The sequence below is a fragment of the Aptenodytes patagonicus genome, chromosome 12, assembly GCF_965638725.1.
Source record: "Aptenodytes patagonicus chromosome 12, bAptPat1.pri.cur, whole genome shotgun sequence".
Lineage (NCBI taxonomy): Eukaryota > Metazoa > Chordata > Aves > Sphenisciformes > Spheniscidae > Aptenodytes > Aptenodytes patagonicus.
Genome location: NC_134960.1, coordinates 18,296,194 through 18,317,870, shown reverse-complemented (window position 1 = coordinate 18,317,870; position 21,677 = coordinate 18,296,194). Strand labels below are relative to the sequence as shown.

The window sequence follows — 21,677 nt, the reverse complement described above, 5'->3', positions numbered from 1 at the left end:
GGCAATCAGGTTATGCCAGAGGAAGAACAAAAGTCGTTTTGGCAATTGAGAAACAGTGCACCCAGAGTAGAGAGGTATCAGTGGACAAATGATAATTTCCATTTGTCTTTACTCCATTACTTATTAGACTGTCCTGTAGTTTATACCCTTCCCATTCTTCCTGCCTCCTTTATCGCTGTAGGTCTTTAAGGGAAGGAGAAATGCTCCCGAAGAACCTGGTTGCTGTTATTAGAAGGCTTCTTGTAATATAAGTCAGTTGGAGATAAGATTAACTACAGAAATGCCTTTTTCTGGAGAACTTTCAGAAAGCTGCTGCACCCCCAATGGACCCTAGTGAAATGAGATGCATAATTAGCATAAAGAACTGATGAAGGAAAGATGGCGTGCTTACATGGTTGCTTGATAAGAAATGTTTTTATTTGCTGATACATGTTGGTGGGCGATCTGGTGTCATTGCTCAAGATATGGAAATGAAATCTGAGATAACCTCTGTTCTATAACATATTACAAAATGTGAGGTTGGAAGTATAGCATAGTGAAAGGAACACTATCCAGATGGCACTGTGGTGACAGGCTTTATATCAAAGACCAGCTGAGATAAAATAAGAGCAGGCAAGAGAGGGCCTCTGAAAATCACCGATGCCTGTTACAGATGTAATGTAACTCTCTCTTTATGGGGAGAATGTATTTGCATAAATTCATTGATCAGTGATTTTGCTAATCCTGCAGTATTCCAGGCATGTCCCAGCAAATTGATGAACATTTCTATCAATCCTCAGTGCAGATGCCTAATTATATTACATATTTAGAAAAGATGGATTTTTCCCCTCCTGGAGCATATGTAGTGGTTGAATGCTGTGCTCATTCTCCTTTCCTGCTCCCATTAGGTTGGAGGGTTTTTTTCCCTTTAAGAATAGCCTGGAGCCGTGCAGGCTGCAGAACTTACCAAGATAAGAGCAGTGCCAGGTTAGAATTATTAGTTTCATGAATCACTGACCAATATGCTTTTTGAGGAAGCCCGGTTTTATGGCTTGTGTAGTGTAAGCCCTTTATTGGCGCTGCAGTCACTGCTCCGCGAGACTCCAAAGTCAAAACTCTAGGAGACACAGCGATTTCTGGCAAACCTTCTCGCCTGTGATATTAATTGTATCATTTGCATGCTCTGCTCATCTTGTGACCTGCCCTCCCTCCCCTTTGACTAATATAGTTTCTTCGTCAGTAATATAAAAGATGTAGAACAAGCATTTTGACTGTTGAAAGTCAAATGAATGTGAACGACTTAATCCAGAGCACACTCAACTATATATTTAATGCAGACATGCAGATCAACACCTTAACCAAAAGCTGAGCTGAAGACTATGATGGGAATAAAACTCCTCGCAGATACAGTTGAGGTGAAGACAGAGTTCTGAGGGAAAGTAACAAGTTCAAGGTAGATGAGTAGTCATTTTATGCCATAATTTGCAATTCATTTTTTCTATGACTCCTCAAAGCAGCCGGATGACAGTACTGCAGTAGCTGGATGTAATCCTATCGGCATTAATAAGGCCTCTTTGGCTGGGGGAGGAGGCTGCATGCCTATGTGGCACAGGTTTCCGTGATATCAATATCAAATATACCCGGACGTCCTCAGCCCTTCTGTGACACCGTTTGGGGTCCAAAACTGGTGGTGAATGCAGGAACTCCTGCTTGCTCTGGGGTCAATCACCACAACAGCAAAAAAATGATGATTTCAAAAAATGTTTCAAAACACATAATGGTTACCTTCTTTTTTTCTGTGTGCAATTAAAGGTATTGTTTATGACCTATAGGGGTATAAATGGTTCGTCTTTTTCAGACGTTGCATTTATCCCTCTGCTGTGCTGGTAGAACAACATAGAAAAAGACTCTGTGCTGTAGCCAGTCTTCATACAAGAGAGGACTCAAAAGCCTGGTTTCTCTGGAAAGAGAGAGTAAAATTATGATGGGAGCTCTGTATACCAGAATTGTTGGTCTACCACGTCAAGCATTGTGTCAGATATTTAACCTTAAACTGTACCTGCTGGGATCAGGGTACTATGCATTACTTATTATTAGCATTATCCACTATTTTTAGCTGGGACAATAATATTGTATCTATAGTAAATTAGAAATCAAAATGGTAATATGTAGATAGTTAGCTTGCAAGTGAAGTAGATAATTACATCTCCTGAAAAAAATGCATAGGTAGATGCTTTTTCTGATCTAAAAATCAAATAGTGTCTTTTTTTCCTGCTGTTCATGAGGTTATGCATATAATGTAAGTATATATGTGTGTAAGTATATATGATGAAAAGACCGTGTATGTTATGGTTAAGTCAGGAAAAATAATTTTAAAAACTTTAAAAAGAAAGGCATGTGATTAGTGTAAATTAGACTTTCTTTATGCAGCGTATCCAGTTCTGTGTTTAAGAAAAAAGAAATGTAAGAGCTGCATTAAGGATGGCAGTGTGAAACAATTTTGAAGTAATTTGAAGCCAAATAATCACAATTTCTATGTTAATTTAGTTATAAATGAAACAATTTCATGTTAACTGGTTCGATACTTTTGAAATGGAATTACATTTCTTAAGTTTCTGGTTTGGGGTGAATAATCCAAATTGTTTTAGTATGTACGAGTGATGGATGGCCACACTTAGAACATCTGCAGATCCTTAGAAACAGATTTTAAAACGCTGTAAGGGCATCCAGAAACCTTTGTTGTGATACACCATGTTGCTCTTGAGTATTTTAGAGATACCTCAGAAACTGGTTTGGTCAGTTGAAAGAGCATCAAATGAGGTGGCTACATAAAGCCATTGAAGGAAACAACAAACAGTAGTGCCATTAATTTTTAAAAATTGCACGCATCCCTCTTGTCTTCACGGTGCTAGGTGGCATGAAATATCTGTGGTTTGCAAGTGCCAGACTGTGGCTGAGATTGGGATTTATTTGAGGGTAAAATAGAAGAGAACATTATGGAAGACAGGTTGATGGCTGTGATAAAGGGATGTAGGAGCATATACTGAACAAGATCTTCGTTCACCAGACTGGTAATTTAGATTTGCTTTTGCGTCTTTTGCCATTAGTATCTTACATTGTGTCTGTCACCAAAAGTGCTTTTTGGGAAGAAGGGAGGGTGGGAAAGCAGATCTTGTTCATGGCGTTCAGCTTTGGACTTGGCTACTGTGATCGATAAATTGCCGCAATGCAGCATCTCTGCGACGACGCTTGAAGGCCGCTGAGAAGCCCCCGTTGGTGCAAAAGGAGGTTGCGGGCTGGGCGGGCTCTGGGGAGGGGGTTAGTCCACTCCGCGAGCACCTGAGCTTCTTACTGGCTCCTTGGGCAATTTCAGTGATGTCTTAAAAGGGTTGGGTCCGTTTTATCTGCGAGACACCCCGTCTTCCCGTCCACGGCTAGGGCGTTAGAAATCAGGTGAGGCACTTCAGCTAATACTTAGGCTGAAACAGTTAGGACAGACCATCCACAATGGCAGTTATATTTTATTTTGTATGTATGCAGATATTACAGAGAAACAGCCATGTATGGAGAACAATTGACTCCTTTTATTTAGCTACTTCTTGCGCTTGTAGAATATGCCTGAACAGATCCATGAGTGCTTCGAGTTTTTTTCTGTGTATATTTTATTTTGCACTTTTTCACTCTGGGGACTGAACGCAAATGAAACACTGTGAGTATTTGCTATTCAAATTGTTATGGTTTCTTAGCTGTATTGCATACGCATGCATGAATATAAGCAGGTATTGCTGCTTCTCATGGGCAGGTGGTGTTTGGGAGAAATTTAAAAATTGGAAAGATAGGTGTTTTTAAACATACTGACCTTTTTCTTGTGTGATGCACACAAGCGCTGTCTAGTGTATTATTAAAAGAAAAACTCGATGTTTAAGTCCTGATGGAAAGCAGATCCCTTTCCAGCTTCACCAAGAAACATGTAATTGCCCTTGTCTAGGAACTACGTGTTGTCTTTGTTCTTTCAAAACATTTCTGTCCTCTAGAAATGTAACTTTTCCTTAACAACTGTTCGTACATGCAAGTCTAAATTCACAGAATGTGTATATCACACATTCCCCGTTTCATTTATGTGGATTTATATTAGCCTATATATTAGCCTTAATTTCCAGCATGTATGAATGGCACGTAGGGGCATCACATACTGTTAGAATATAAAATTATTCCACAAATAGGGTCTGCATCTCTTGCATTTTGGGGAGGCACTTTTGGCAGTAAAGGTGAAGTTCCCTCTTTAAAAGATTTGCTTCTTTTCCTTCCTCTGCTGTCAAAAGTTCAGAATTGCCTTTGCAGTTCTGTGCCGCACCATGCCCATTGTCATGTTGCCAGAGCTATGAAAGATCTCTTCCCGCTGCCCTCTCCCAATGGGAATGCCAATGGCCTTGGGAGCTGAGGGGCAGCTGAGACACCGGGCTCCTAAAATCAGGGGGGCTACTCTGGCAAGAGGAATGAGGGGCATTATTTTGCCTGCAGGACCTGGTAGGTCTGCCATCGGAGGGAAAAGGAAACCAGGGGTTCTGGCAGCCCACTCTCCATGGATGCCAATCGCCTGCATCCTGAAAGCCTTTTGTAAAACCTTTTGCACTGACACCCAGACACTCAGGCTAAACTGCTGCCAGTGCCATTTCTGTTCATTGTTACATTTATACTTCTCAAGCAGCTGTCTGCTGCATACATGGGGTTTGCCAGCTCTTCCCTCCTTTGGTCCTAGCGGTCAACATGGGACTTGCAGGAATCCGCAGTCCCGCAGGCAGTGCCGCATTGCGGCAGTTGATGAAGTGGCAAGAGGCTGGCACAATGACCGTCCCAAAGAGGTTGAATATTGTCACATAGCCCCTTACAATGGATGCAGAAGTCCATTTTTTGTCACTTCCTCTAGCTCTGAAAAGAACTAATTTCTGTCTGCCACTTGGAATGGCTTTTCTGTTCCTGGGTGTGTTACACCAACAAGTATGAAAAGGATATGTTCATTATGGTAGGGAAGTCTATCAAAATAGAGGCTATTACCGTAAGGTTATAGCATTAAGGTTGCAGTGTACTCAGGATGGGACAAATTAAAACATGGTTTTGAAGAATGGTACTGTTCCTTTCTGATCCGAGTTTAATCAGTTTCTTTAGAGTTTCTTTTGGTGGAGTCCTGTAAGAAAACCGTAGTGCTCAGGTGACTGAATGCTGAAACCTTTTACCTTGGAAATCTCCATCATTAAATGCCTTCAGCCTGAACAAATGGCAAAAGTCGCTTGCTCCTTTCAAATTACAGAGTTGGACTGTGTTAGTTTGAATTGAATTATGTTTATAAGACTGCTTTAGCTTCAGAAAGGACTAAACAGAAACAACTGTTCAGGCAGGAAACAGTTTTCTTTTGCTGAAATACTGATGCGTCAAACTTAAGGTTTGTATGATCTGACTCTGTCTTGTTGATTCTTTTTCATCCTTTCCATAAATACACTCTGGTAGGCTTTCAGACCTCTGTATGCATCGGGAACCCAATCCAGTTTCCACTGGTTTTGGCAGGAGTAGCACAGAATCCATAAACTACAGTACCTGACATGCATGCAGTTGGGTAACACCAGAGAGTCATATTTAGTAAGAGATCTCTCTGTATAACCTAAAAAAAAAAAAAAAAGAAAAAAAGACGTATCTATTTAACAATTAATTTATATTAAAGTTATATAATTCTATTATTAATTTAATTATATTAATTCCTTGAACAGATTTTCAAATGAATCTACAAAACAAAATTTAGGTGAGTTGAAATTGAATACAATTATATTTTTGATTGCTGCGGCTCCTGTGAAAATCTGTGCCTAAATAAATAGATTGCAGGGACTGGATTCTCTCCCTGTTGAAATCGGCAACAGGATTTGTACTGACTTCAGTGGACAATGGTCTGGGTATTATGATAATTGGACTTGTTCCCAGTGGTTCTAGGCAATAATATCAGCCCTGGAAATTGGGTACCATAGAGAAACATCAAAACCACCCTGATGATGTAAAACATTTATTCAGTGTTTGCAGAAATACTTTTCTTTCTCTGAGTCCAAATACTTACAGAAAATTATGGATGTAATCGGGAGGTAGAGCCACAGCAGCCATTCCCAATATAGTGTACTGAAAAAATCTGTAGCCTTTGGGCAAAGACTTGAGGAAAATTCTTGATTAAAAAAAAAGTAAAGGCAGTGTTTCTTGTGCCATTTTTTAGTTTAGAAAAATAACTCATTGGAGATTCCTTAATGTAAAAATAAAGCAGTGGCAGAATAATTTCAGCCTGCGTTCTTTTGTCTTTGCACCAATGCTTTTATAACTAAAATTTCCATTCAGGCTGGATTGAATTTGTGTTTTCTGCCTAGAATTACAACGTCGTGTAAAAGATTGAAAAGCTGATTGAAATTTCTCTAAAAAGCTTTTTCAACGCTCACTGTATTTCGTACAGCTAATACAGGTGATTTGATTGTGTGGGAAAATAGATATGTCCTTCTGTATATAGAAAGAGGAGATTTCCTTGAGGGGAAGGGGTAAGACGTTTCATGTAAGACCATGTGAATAACATTCTTGACTTAACATCTAACAAAGTCCACAACCTAAATGAACTGTGTACCCTCATTCTCTGTATAACCTGTATTATATTTTATTTTACCTTATCTTGGCTTAGCTCATCTTATTTTATTTTATTCTATTCTATTATTCTATTTTCTACTTTATCTTGTTTTAGCATATTTTATTTATTCGCATGTCATATAAGTAGGTAAATTCAGGCATAATGATGCATATGTGCACATACAACATAAATGAAAGGCTAAAGGTAACAGTAGAAAGGTTTCAGCATCAGTCACCAGATATACATCACCAGAATCCTTAATTTTGCTCCCACTTGTATACATACGACAATACAATCTTTGATTGTACAGGCTCGTACGATTTTTTTCTGGCCTCTTTCACCTGTTTCCACTGATTCTTAGTCCCAATCTCTTTACCCAGGTAGCTTGCCCAACCATTTTCTTAGCTGCCGGTCCTGTCTTTCCCTCTCCTCTGCTCTTAGCCTCAGCTCCTGACCTCACCAGTCCCAGAGACTCCAGCCAAGGCACAGCCAGACTCTAGGGAGAGTTAATGCAGCGATTACAGGACTTAAGTTAATACACCCTAAAGTTATCGTTATAGGCAAATGTGATCACCCTGGTTCTTGCTGGGTGACATAACAGGCATTTTAAAAAAAGAATTTGTTATTACAATAACCCAGTTTCCCCAAAGCCTGACGTTTTGAAAGTAATCTCACTCCTTCGAGGGGGAAAAAAAATATCTGCCATAAACATCTGGCCTTTATAATGACCTTAAATAGTTAAAATCTGACAGTTATATGCAAATTAAAAGCAGCCACAGAATGAGAAGTATCAGGCAATTGTAGCAGTAAACACTGCTGGCAGTTTTGTGCATAATTCCATGCTAAGCTTACTTATTTTATTTTTTCATACATTTCTAAAAAGAACATTTTCTTTCCTCTGTATCCTTGAGACTAGTTGTATTTCTGATGTCAGCTTCCCAAGTTAACAATGCTAGAGCCTCTCATGTTGCTGTGATAAGAACATTTGTGAACACATCGGCAAAAGACTAATACTAGAACAGAAAACACAAATTGGCAACTAGTTATTTTTATTTATTTCAGTGGATTTTATGTGTCACCTGGAGACTATTTAGAAGATTATTTGCCTGGGCTAACGTAGTGTTTAAAAATAGCACTTGTATAGTGCCAGCTCATTTTAGAGTTGGGTACAAATATTGAGACAAAAAAACAGCTGTTACTGCTTTTGCTGCTAATTTGAGGTGTCAGATCAGAGCTCTGGTGCGGTATGTCAGTGAATAAGGCCCCTTGTGAGATCATTATGTTTTCTAACAGTTGAGAGTAATGGATTAATCAGTGCAGCATCAGTTGCTTTCATTATATGCCCACACAGTAGTTGTGGGCTTTAACTTCAACAGTCTGTGGGGAGATCAAAGGATTGAGTACAAGAGGCACTTAGGACTCACCAAAACTCTGAAGAGATCCAGTTGAGTTTTGGACCTTGCCTAACAAGCAAATCTTGGATGCCTTGAAAGTCGAGGGTGAGGACTGTGCTCAGTGCTGAGGGATAGAGTGCCAAAGCCATTTTGCTTTTTCATCAGAGACCATGAGAAGCAGTAAATATTTAATTTAATGCAAATTCCTTCTGACCTGTGTGAAAAATAACTCTTTACAGCTATTGAAAATACAGCTCCTTTTACCCTGCAATCTCAAAGTTAATTTCAAACATTAATTATGGCAGTGTATAAAAATCAAGTCTTGGTTTTATTACTAAAAATACATTTAGATTCACTTTTTGGAATTGGTAAAATGCCCCTGCTCTTAGTTATATTAGGTGGTACATAAGGCCTGGAAGGGGTCTGAAGTTGTCATCTATTGTCTCACCCTAGGGCAGGACCATGGAGTCCCATGCCATTCCTGCCAGGGATTCGTTTAGTCTTTTATTACAGGCTTCCACTGCTCATGGCTGCACTTTCTGTAAGAGCTCTTTTCTGTATTTTTCCTGTTCTTATTGTAAGAAACATTTCCCCTATTTCTAATCAAAATTCACCTTTCTGAAATTTAAACCTGTTACTGCTTTGCTTAACCCTCCTTGAGTACAAGGAACAGAGAATTTCTTTTCCCTTTGCAATTTTATACGGTTGGAGAGAGGTTTAAGAGTAAGTGATACGAATCTGCTAACATAGAGGTCTAAGGTTCTGTCACTGTCAGCGTTGCTGCTAATGCAGTCACCCAAATTCATGTTTCATCTGTAGTATTTCAGACAGACCCCAAGGTCCTCCTCTTTATGTGCATAAATACTGATGGAGACGTCTGATCTTGCATGGATTCAACAGTTTCAGTCCACATGTACACTGTGAAAAGATTCCTTCACATATTTTTATTTAGCAACACTCCACTCTCCCCCAGAGCTTTGGGGTCTTGGAGAAGTTGTCTTTCTATCACTGCCAGGGCCGGACCATTGTGTTCCCTTCTGAGCTCCACTGGCAAGTTGGGGTGAGCTGCTCAATCATTTTTTTGCATCAGTTCACCCACTTCTGAACTGAAATAACATCATCAGGAAAACTATTTACATGAGAGGCTTGGAGATGCCTTGGTTAAGTCTTAATAAATTTTCCAGTCTCATTTACTGGATGTATAGTTGCACTGGGGATAGGAAGCCTGGAAACCATGGCAGTTGTGGGAGAAACAGTAATCAGGGAGTATGACAGTAATTCACTCTTGGGAATGTTACAAGCCTGCAGATGCACCATTTGTAGCTATCCACTGCATGCACATAGATAATAATCTTGCATTAGGCCCAATTACATGGTATTATGGACACACAACACACGGATTACATACGCAGCCAACGAGCGTACTGTGATAAAGCAGTGGTGTAATTGAAGGAGACAGAAGGAAATGTTAGACTTGTTAGTGCTACCAGTGCTGCAGTGCCTGATATGGCTGTTCCCCACCAGCCTTGCCCATTTGCTTTTCTGCTCCGTTTCAAAGTCTCACTTTCAAAATACAGGTTTATCACAGGGTGAGGTAACTCAGCACTTCGCTCTTTCCACAGTGTGTTGAGCGACTTTTGAGCAGGAAAAGGAAATGAACATCGTTGTTTAACTTAGAGTGAAGCCCATAGACACATAGAAGTATGCGCTGCCAAATGACTGTTGCTTGCAGGATTCCTGCTATCAAATCATGGATGTTTGAAGCCTGTAAAGAATCTCTAGTGCCCAAATGTAAAAGTCATTCAAAACCAGAAATACAATAAATGAGCTGGTGCGTTTTCAGATCTCTTTCTCCATTTACCTATCAGTAAATGGGTCTGAATATTTCTTTCTAACTGAGAACTTTGCAAATGCTGCAGTGTCTCGTGATCAGCCAAATGTGACACAAAAGCAGCCTGGCGTGTATCAAAAACCTGAATGGCCAGCACAGCAGACCTCTAGTAACTATGGTAGATGCTTATTAAGGCTTGGGGAAAAGTGTTAATCAAAAATTTAATCTACCATATAATTTCTCAATTTGATTAGCTGTTTGTGCTAATCAGCTGCAGAAATGGAATCTGAAAGAAAATTAGTCTCTGCTACTGTCAAAAAACAAAGGACGTCTTCAGCATACGACATGTTCTCCCCTTCCCCTTTCATTTTAATCCATTCAGATTGTAAACAAGAAGCATCACTGTGGGTATTGTACTGATGCACAGCTAGTAATCTGTGTACATTATGAAAATGCCTTGTACTTAGAAAAATGGACATTTGCATAGTGGTTTTCCTTTTGCCAATGATAAAATAGATACCATAACTTTTTTTAAGCTGGGAGGTAGCAGGTGGTATTGTCTTCAGTGTTATGTGTTTAACAAAAAACCCAATCCTCCTACGTATTTTCCCCACTTGAAATGTGACTGGAAAACATTAAGACAGTTACTACTTTACAATGTACTTATTGAAGTACTAATTGAAGAAATTAAATAGTTAATATTTCAGATAATTCTGTTATGTTGTGTAAATTTTTCTGACATTGTTGCCAGAAGATCCTTTTGGATCATGTCTAGTACTTAACTGGAACAGAGCGGGTAGATATATTGTAATGACAGTATTATCATTTCAGATGAGTAAGTCACCAGGCGTTCTGATATTCATTTTATGCTCTTAATGAGACCATTAATTGAATTCCAAGTAAGAGAAACAAAATCTCTGTGTACTCTGTAATTTACAGAGTGGAGAGTGTTTGACTATTGATCTGACAGCCTGGGATTTCTGTTCTCTGAATTAGTCCAAGGAACATGAAAGGATGCTTAGAGTTCCTGAGTTTTTAAAATCAAGTACTTGTATTATTAGTAGGGTTCAAAATTTAAATCCATTCCTTTTTTTCCAAAGTATCTTCCATAAAAGTTGTGTGATTTCTTCTAGCATTAGGAGTATAATTTTTTTCTGACTCTCATCTAGTCCTGAACACCTGTATTCTTATTCAAGAGGGTGGAGAAAGGAGTAAAGAATAATATATAAATATTATTTTAAAAAACACACACATGACAGTCATTTCTACAGGTTAATGGTTTTAATGTCATTACATTGATTCTGGAATTAACAACTCTTTGTCAGGGAAATACAGTGGTGTACATGAATTTGGAGCAAGTCAGAAGAGAACAGAAATGCAACTGCATGTAGTTAAATTTGCACAAAAAGTTTGAGGAAGGAGACAGGTAATGTTTTCAGATCGTGACAGGATTGCAGAGTGAGCATTCTTTCCTTTAAAAAAAATCTGGTTAGTAGGGGCTATAAATCAGCTTTATTCTTCAGAAGGAAGAAAGCAGCTCCACGCGTGCCTCTAGCCAGTTTGGGCAACTGGCAGAGGAGCGAGTTAGTAGAGCAGTTCCTCGGGGGTTGTAAATTGAAGTCAGTGGGACTATGACAGTTCATACCGGTGGAGGATGTACCACCTCAAAGATTGCTGATCCCACGTTATGCATCTTCCAAGTAGTCCTTGGAGGATCCTTAGGACTGCTGCAGTCTGCTTCTGCTTAGCTTGCAAGATCTGACAAGGATCACAGCCCAAGGTGGGAAGTTTGCTGGCATAAATAACATTGTCTATAACCTCAGCTTCCTGATTCAGCATTTTGGATGTGAATAGTTTACAGGGAGAGGACTTCTAAATGAGAGGACAGTGCTTTTTCAAGGGACAAGTGTATCTTGGGTTCTGGAAGAGGTAGGAGGTCTAAGGCTGGGGAAAACTCAGCAGAATACAAGTTTTCCCATATGATGTTGGAGGAGTCAGAAGGTTCTGGAAGTTTTCGGTTTCTCACAGCTTTCTGGTGTTTGTGCATCTGTTTCTATGGATTTGAATCTTAGGTGGATCAAAATGAGACTGGGGCCTTGGAGCAGCTAGCAGACGACTGGAGCAGAATTTATTTTTTTCCCTTCATGTGTTAAAAATGCCACTGTATTGTGTGCTTACCCCTGCCAGGACACATACTCTTATAAATCATTGCTGGGAAGGTTTCATGTGCATGACAGAAAGCTTTGCAGAACGCCTCTAGAGCACACCTCTGCCTGAAAACGTCCCCATTCAAAAGCCAAAGAGCTCTTGCTGCGTGGGAGCTGTGTGCTCTGCACAGCCAGAGCAGCAGGGTTAAATTCCTGCAGCTACAACTGGGCTGTAATGCAGACAGTTCACTGTCAATTAGTGCCCTTTGCAGTGTTTGGCATTCTTTGTTCTGAAATAATTACTGTTATCATAGATGTTTTATTGCCTTCATTATGGTTAACATTTAAATACTGATGAAATAGTATGCTACTAAGTCACCTGTGCAAGAGCTATCTGTTAGAGTTACCGCTGAAATTTGTGTTTAAGGAATATATTAATTCAGCACTGACTTAGGATTCTTAGAAGGAGGGTTATATATTTGTTGATGAATTATGGGAAACCTTTGCTTAGTAGGAGCAAAACCTGAGCCACTCTCATCTGATATTTTGTGAGTAGAAATACTGTGTGATTGGAATAATGCTTTGTCTGTTAAACGGAAATATTTTAAGAAATTTAAAAATATTTTTGAATCATCAAATCAGACAGTAAAGGCTGGCCTTTCCGCATCCAGATAAAGAATTGCACTGGGAGACAGGGATGTGTTCTCTACCCTCAGTTAGCGTAGAAGGAAGCTCGCTGTCACATCCTGTTCTGCCTGAATCCAATCCACGTCCTTTTGAAATCCATAGAAAGTCTCCCTTGAATTCCTGTGGCTCCCATTGACTCCTATAGTGCCATGTGTGACTTATTCAGACATCAGCTATGTAGGTGATTTAATTTTTGTGAGTTGACTTTACATGTGGCTTTTATTTATCAGTGTATACCTAAAATCTTCCAACCAAGTGCATCGCTCATTTTTATGTAACAGGCAACTGAGGCAGAGAGTGAATTATATTTTTATGTTTACAGAAAAAAAAATGGTGGTGCAATTAGAAATTCCATTTGTGAGCCCTGTTTGAACTTCCCAACATGCATGTGCAAAAGCAAACAGCAAATAAATATAGATATTGAGGGGTGGGTGTGTTGATCTATATATGTATGCACCCTTATAAGAGGTTTTGTTCACTTTCTGAAGTTGTACATGCTTGTTTGACTAACTGTCCACAAAAGACTTTGGTTGGCATCACTAGCTAAATAAGGTAATCAAGCAGTAGCAATTGTATGACAGAGAGGTTCATTTTGCACCGTATAAACTGCCACAGTGGGACATTTGTGTTGTCATCATGACATTAGCAGGAATTCAAAGCCAGAGCTTTTCAGCCCTACAGATGTACAGTGATACTTATTGTGTTCACTTCCAGCGCTGAAGCTACTGCCTTACTGAAGTAAGGCAGTGGCACGTGCAGATTGTGATGCGCAGCTGATGAAATGACATGGCTGGTAGCTGTAAGAGCTTACTTGCAGGTTTACTTCTGAAGTTAACAGTATTTCCCTCTTCATCTTATCCAGTAAATTTATAATAGCCTGCGTTTGAGTCTTAGCATATTGAGAAACTGAATACACAAACCCATAATTTTGTATACCCATTGATCCCAATACTTAGCTATGTGTTTCTTGTCCAATTTTTGGCACCATCAAGTTTTTCAGAGGATCTGGAATGAATACTATATATTATACTATAAGCCATGATGCACTAAGGCCTACAGCTCTTACCAGCCTGGTGTGTGAACGTGTGTGACTTGACTGACACAGATCTCTGGCAACAGATCTCACATGCAGATTCCAGATTTCCAAAACTTTGCTTTTACTGACATATCTCACTCTGCTCACAGATTTGGAAAGGAAGAGTAACTTTGCTCTGTCGGTGCAGTTTGCTGTCATGGGTATGTCAGCCCCCAAGCTGGCTCCAGATCAATAGTGCATCCATCTGGTGCAGCACTATGCTGAAATACCAGCTCCGATCCTAATAACAAAGTGGTCGTGTTCTGTCCTGCTGGGATGTAGTGCAGCAGCAACACAAACACACTGCTGCCAGTGTCAGAGCCTGCTCACACACCCCTCCTGAGCGTGCCCGCGCATAGCCGTGTTACCCTGCAACCTCCTGGCTTTGCCAATATGCGTATGTGTCTTCCTGTGTACCAGAAAAACAGTTTTAATAGGGTATAATCTAATGTAGCTTTAATCTGCTGATGTTGTAGATGATGATTTTGCCAAGGGATTTCTAGGCAGAATTGTAAAAACATTTTTAAATTGGCAGATGACCAAGAGGGCTAGCTAATTTCTGTAAGACTCTTCAAAAGCTTTTGATTAAATGTCCTATGTAAATACGTAACATTGGAACAACTAAATAGTTCAGGGAAGGGCAATGTGCCTTTAGGTTGCTTCAGCAGGTATTTTTCTCAACACAATGCACAAAAGCACTATCTCCTACCAAAGCGTACCACTCTTGCGGAGTGCTGTGCCCCTCGTATAAAGCAGAGGTTGCTCCATGCCGTTGTGCTGTGGACACCACACATTTCAAATAGGCAGCTGCAGCCAGCAGCAGGACCGGCTATGCTGGGACATGGAGTCATCACCAGCCCCATCAACTCTCATGAGAAACTGGGCTACTGTGTTTGCAGATTTGGTGCACTTGGAGCATGGCAATTATGCCCTGTTGGAGTGCTTTCCATTTCCTGTGCCATCTTGATAAACTTTATAGCTTCTAATTTGCTAGAGAGTCATTGATATAATTAGGAGCTATATAAATGGGAGCAGCACACTCAGCTGATGATAATCGAGTCAGTTCATTTTTCATAAGAAGCACTAAGGGGGTCCCGACCAGCAGCTGAGATCATTTTCTCTTTAAGCTCTGCTTTGATAGAGCAGCAGAAATCCTTACATGCCTGGGTCATGATATGTTTTATTACGGTCCATTCCACTACCCATATATTTTTTTGTAAGGAAACCAAAAGAAAGGGTACTCATCCATCCGTGTGTTTTCAAAAGGGCAATTTGAGCTGTCTGTCCATGTAAGCCGGCTGTGTTAACAAGCCTGTGAGAGTCAACAGCTCTCTTTTTGCGTGAGAGCGAGCGCTTGAAGTGCAAAGCTTTCATATTGCAGTGTGCGACTTTGATGTTCCTCCACTCAAGTTGCAGCAGGTTTTCAAGCAAAGTGGCAGCTTAACCAAAAAGTCTGGATCTGTTCCAGTAATCGATAAAAACTCATCTCCTGTACTCCTTGGTACTCAGATGTGGTAAATAGTAACCTTCATCCATTCTTACGCAGCTGTTGGTTGCTTTGCCCTAACACTATCTTTCATGATATGTCACAACTTGTCTGAGGTATTGGTCAGCATGTCTTACTGCTCGCAGCCTGGCAGATTTATCACCAAGAGTTTTAGCAGCTTGTTTCTGTAAATAGTGTGTTGGTGAAGAAATGTAAATAATTGATCAATCTATTATTCTCTTTTCTCTCTTTTTTTTTTCCTCCTAACAGTACTCTCAACAATAACAACATCACCCGCATTCCTGTTACCAGTTTCAATCACATGCCAAAGATCAGGACTCTGTGAGTAATATCTTTGAATATAAATAATAATAATAATAATAATAATGGTGTAAGCCAACACGTCGGATATTTGTCATCTTGTAATAATCTTATTTCAGTCTCTTCCTGATGTGAACAATTCACCCGACTCTCTTGAGGAAGACGGTCACTGAACAAGCCTGACCCTGTGAAGGCTGTGGCGGGCAGGGCAGGGCCTTGCAGCTGGGCCTGTCCCACAGGGACCCCCTACAGCGGGGCAGCCTCAGGCACCTCTGTGGGGATGGGGACAGCCAAGGCCAGGCCGGGACATCAGCCCATAGGTGGGGTCCAGCTCAAATGGGGCCTGTGGCCGGGCAGGGCGGGCTGGGGCAGGGCTGGAGACCTGCACTGCTACGGCGTCGCTGGGGCAGGGGCTGAGAGCCCCAGGCTGGGCTGTGTTGGAGTCCTGGGCCGTGGCAGGGCTTGGGGAGCCCTGGGAGCCCCTGGTGAGGCCGGGCAGGGTTGTGAAGGTGGCTGGTGCCCCAGGGCCCTGACAGCAAGCACACTGGCTTTTCCCAGGGTTAAGTAAGATTCACTTTTATCAAGATTTTGAATTTACCCGGAAATGAAACTGGCATTTTTGTCCTATGGGAAAATCCATAATGTGAAATATTTTCCAAGCTGGAACATCACCAAAATTGTGAAAACTGCTCAGATGGATCAAGTTATTTAATTTTGTTAATATCCTGTATTTAAATCCTATTTCTTCTTTACAAATTCAGAATATTAATTTCTGAAACAATAAATTTTTTAAAGAACTTGAAAAAAGCTTCTTTTCCAGATACTTTCTGAAACAAAATGTCACTGATTCTGATGCATTTTTTATAAAAGCTTCTCTTACGTCAAATCCATTTTTCTATAGCTGGGCACCATTCCACTGGAAAAGCTCTAATTGGCTTTAGTAGACCAAAATACAAAGACTGTGAAATTAGAGTGTGTGCATTTGTATAGTTTAGCCATAACCTACCAAAAACATTTTCTTTAAATAAATTATTCCTTTAAATTTCTTTAGGGAATACACAACTTCAGGAAAAGTCATGTTTAAACAAAGTCTCTCTGTTTTTTCCTCCAAAATCTCAAACTCAGCCAAGATGTATTTAGTCCTAAAAGCAAAGAAAGGAACATAGTAGCTAGCCTGAAAGTTTTCTATGGCACTGAAAAAATAAAATGTTTCGAGGATGTGTGTGTAAAATCGTATTAAATAAGTTAACAGAACTGAAGAAAAATGGCTCTTACTTATGTCAATCTATGTAAGATAACCTCTGATTTCAATTTACGTTCTTCATTAAATGGTGACATTCATAGATCTTAATGTAAGTAATTAAATGGAAATTAGATGTTTGTCTTTTAGAAGAGAATGGATAAAGAAGATAAAGGTGTAGGGTTAAGGTTCCTGGAGTTTTGCCTTTTCTCATTCAGTCACAGCGGTCCAGAAAATTTGCCTGGCTTCTTCAGATTAGTCAGTCTTGTCTGTTACCAGAGCTCAATGCCTTCTGCCATTTTCCTTTTAGTTTAATTTCGGAGATGGCTTTGTATATAGCTCCCTGGAGACTTACACTGACTAATCCCCCTCTGCTGTAATTAAGGGAAGAAAAAAGGGGGGGGGGAAGGAAGTCATAAATAGGATTTATAAAGGGAAGCTTTTATATTGAATTCTGAGAGTCACATTTTATAGAACATGAACGCTGACCCACTCTAAAAGGATTTGCTGGAAATTTAATTTAGGGTCTCTGGCTAAAAGGGCACCTTTGCAAACTTGCATTCGTATTCATTCACCTCATGTTCTGTAAAGGTAGTTTCATCAATATCAAGTGGCATGTTTCAGTCTCCAAATACTGCCAAATAACACGCAGCAAGCTGTTTGAGGCATAATGGCTGAATAAGATCTACTATTTAATCTCTTGGTTGGTGATGCAAATTCAGTCCAAATAGATCACGAATGATGTTTGTTACAGTTTGGTGACTCTACGGTTTTCTTAAAAAATGATCATCAGTTTGTACACCTTCTCAAATAGCTTCACACTTAGACGTGCTTTTTTTTAGAAGCCCTTGTAGGGAATCCCTGGTCTGAATGTTACTTAAGTAGGGACAAGCCCTTTTTCCCAACCAGCAGAGGCCCAGTGCGGTGTGGATAGTCTTTTCCCTATGTGTCTCTTTTAGACACTAGTGAGATCCATTAGCAGGACATTTGGGGCTGCTTGTGCCGCAGCTGCATCTGCTGTGATAGTTGTGTGGATAAATAGCTTTTTCTTCATGGCTCTCAAAACAATCTGCTCATTTAAGAAGAACAGAGAAGGAAAAATAAAGAGCATCTTCAACTTGAACATGACCTCTCAGGGAGGAGGGGGAAAAAAAAAAAGAGAAAAGTGCTAGTAAGATTTGAAGCACTTGAAGAATTCTTCAAAAAAAATCAGCTCTTCTGTGCTAACCTTTTTTATGTAACTGTCTTTTCTGTTGCTAAGTTTCATTGATCTTTTAGCCTTGATTGGAAGTGACAGGAATTAGTTTTTATTGATCTGCTTTCCTTTGCTTGAAACAGCTTTATTTATGTTAAAGCATGTCCCCCATACCTATTTGCTTAATGGTAAGTGTCCTATTGTCTCTGCATGTGTGAGTGACTGCTGAGATAGATAATTGAATAATTTATTTTAATTTTTTTATTTAAGGGTAAACTGAAAATGTACCAAATCACTTCAGTGCTTTTCATGTTCACAGGGAATTGGTGTATTAGGCTTTTGAAGTACTGTGAAAAGTCTTTTTGTGGCTGTATTCATTAATATAATTATCAAAAATATATTCTAGTAGGCTGCTTTGTTCAGCTTGATAGACTCTTTGAATGATCTCCTCTCAAAAGCAAACTGTAGAATATCTGTGCAAAAAACTTAAACAAATGACAAGGTAGGGCTCTGCTGAGGCAGGCGAGGTGGTGAAGAGGTGACAGTTCACACTACTAAAATGGGAAAACCCAGAAACCAGCTATACAAATTTAATGAGTAAAAAAACCCAACTCACAGAACTAGAAAGTTGCCCCTTTTTGTGAAATTGTGGTTTTATTACTCCTGCCTGCCTACGCCCATACAGGGGATGCAGGGAGTGGCATGGGACAAGCTCTGCTTCAGTTCCTGAAGGAAGATGATTCTGAATATAAGTTGTTGACTGCTGTGGTGGGAAGGGATGAGGATTTAAATTAAATGCTTACTCTCTAAGTTCAAATAAAGGGTGATTTACTTACTTACCCTTACTTAGGGTGATTTCTGGCTAGATGATATTTGTTCTCTTTTCTTTGTAAATGTATTTCTTTGTTCTTTCAATCAACAAAAAGTGTTCCAGGCAGAATAACGGTTCATAATAACAAAACATTTTACTAGAAATCTAACTTACTGCAGTGTCAATTAAATAGCTTCATAATCCCTAAAAACAAGGTCTTCTAGCCATCCTTCTAAAACAATTATGTTTTACAGTGCTCCCAGGAGACTAACGTCTTCCATCTCTACAGGATAAACTCTCAGTTCCAGATTTGTGGTCTTTTACTGTGACTGCCCACCCCAGACATACAAATCTGGGGACTGTCAGCCCAGGCGCCACTGCTGACCTGCACTGCTGCTGTGCAATATGAAGATCTCGCAGACAGACAGTTAATTTCTTTGGTGGATGGACAAGGCTAAATCCTGTGCACACCAATTGTGTGGGTTTTTTTAAATGTAATGACTGTAATATTGGTGAATAATGCTTTGTCTAACCATTTCTGACAGGATTTTCAATCTGTTTTATCATTTCAGCTTTGGTAGATCACTGCAAATGTATGACTCATTACAAGGAATGAAATAATTAATGTCCTGGGCTTTTGTTTTGACCTGAAGTTTGGTAGCTATTAAAATTACCAGATTCGCTCTCTGAATGCATCACCATTTTGCAGACTTCCCCCTGCAATGTGATAATGCTTCTGCAAGTCTCAAGGTGCCAGGCATGAAGCAGGCTGGGAAGGGAGCTGTGTGGCTAGATCTTCCATTACAAAGAACAGCCCTGGCATTGCTGTGTGTCACGACCCTGTCGTGGTCCCCTTCTTCACCACGAGTTGAAAATTCCTGTCTAGAACCCGCATACTTGGATTAAATTGCCACAGTAAAAAGAGCATTAGTGAATTTGTACAGGCAACACAGGAACATACAAGGTATCAATAGCTTCTGGTGTATGGGGTCAATCTGTCTCTCTCTCTCTCTCTCCCTCCGCCCCCTCTCCACTTCCACACCCCCTCAAAGAAGAGAGGAGAGGAAAGATCACCAATCATCCTGTTTTTCAGCCTCATCCTCGTGTTTATACAAGCCATCCTTTGAATTCACTCAAAGATATCACATTCATGCAGTTATTTTTGATATGAAATCACAGGCAAAGTGATTACTTGGAGGAATCTTAAATTCTGCATGTTCTTTTCTTTATAATGGCCAGCTCATGATTACCTGTAGGCAGGTAATTATTTAACTTCATTCTTCCAAGACATTTTAAATAATAGCACTAATTTCTATGTGGACATTTGTATATTATATGGCAATGTAGACAGTCAAGACCTGACTCAGCTGTAACCAGTAACCTGCAATGATCCTACTTAAATTGTAGTGAAGAGCCAGACAGACTTGTACTTGATTGCTCTGGTTTGTGTCTTCTGTTAAAAAAGCTACTAATAACTTCAGGGTTTTTCTGTCTTTTGTAGGCGGCTTCACTCCAACTTCCTGCACTGCGACTGCCACCTGGCTTGGCTGTCTGACTGGCTGCGGCAGAGGCGCACTATCGGGCAGTTCACCTTCTGTTTGGCACCTGTAAACCTGCGGGGTTTTCTCGTGGCGGAGGTTCAGAAGAAGGACTTTGTCTGCTCTGGTAATGATGCCAATTATTCATTTATCTATCAGCTGATGGTTTTATATTGATATTCGCATAAAAACAGTGAGTGGAAAATCATTGTGTTGTTTTTGAATGCCATTCTGTAGCAGTCCTGTTTGTTTTTATCATTGCTAAACTGTATGGGAGTAGATCAAATTGTTAATTTTTTCAGCTTTATAAGAATTATTGGATTCCACTTAATATTTCAGTTCTCAAATATTTTTTCTACTTCAGCATTGGCAATGATGTCAACATAAGAAATCAGTTAAGTGTGGATAATTTGGTATTTCTCAAGGGAAGAGTTCTACAGCTGACTGGAATATGAAAGAAAGGAAATGGAAAATGATAATCTGAGTCTGCTGATAAATGATTGGGCTATAGAACAGGAGGAGCAGATTTTATCCCAGGGCTGAAACAGGATTCTTAGGGAGCCAATGCACTTCACTGTTCTACAAGTTTCTACACTGATAAATGTGGCTGATGATACACAGCCAACTCACAAACCATGTGTCTATATGTTGGGCCTATTCATCAAGTCTCTGGAACTGCACTTGGTTCTTGTGAAAGAAATGCATTTTCTTAAAAGAAGAAGAAAAAGAAAGAAAAAGAGAGAGAAAAAAATAGAAAAATTGGAAAAAGTAATCTCTGAATTTGGCTGAAAGGAAGAGATCTGGCAGAGGAGAGGCATGGCAGTGTGCATGCTATGGAAAAAAAAAAAAAAGGAAGATACCAGGCACAAGTTTGGAGATTGTTTTGCAGGCCAAATGGTAAGTAACACAGGGAGCTTGTTATGAAGCGGATGTGAGTCCTAATCTTGATAGGCTGTGAGTCTTGTGCTATTGTGTTCTTTATCTCCCACAGCCTGTGAGCCCTAAAGCTTTATCCTCTTGGTACATGGGTTGACTGATGGAAATACAGTACAGGTGCACATGCTAGAAATGTTTTTAGGAGTGCCTTTTTTCTACAGTTTCATTTACATGTGACAGAGAAACAGCTCTACTTAGAGAAGAAGGGTTTGATCCCCTTAACTATATCATGGATGGTAAATTAATGCCCAGCCCTGGAGGTGTGCAGGAAGTGTTATGGGCATATGGAAAATGAAGTTGTGCACCAGTGATTTTTGTGCCATGATTTTCAAGAGTGCTGAGCAGCTTCTACGCAGTTGTGGAGATTTGATGATGCCCAGAATATCTGATA

The 21,677-nt window shown here is 39.9% G+C and overlaps 1 protein-coding gene across 2 annotated transcripts in view; it reads left to right on the top strand.

Moving 5' to 3' along the window:
- Positions 1-21,677, top strand: part of SLIT3 (slit guidance ligand 3) — a 549,687-nt gene that overhangs the window by 320,958 nt on the left and 207,052 nt on the right. For both annotated transcript variants that reach the window (XM_076349680.1, XM_076349679.1), the window contains exons 8-9: positions 15,516-15,587; positions 20,314-20,477. In XM_076349680.1, coding sequence (XP_076205795.1) covers positions 15,516-15,587; positions 20,314-20,477 — 236 coding nt within the window. The remainder of the gene's footprint in view (positions 1-15,515; positions 15,588-20,313; positions 20,478-21,677) is intronic.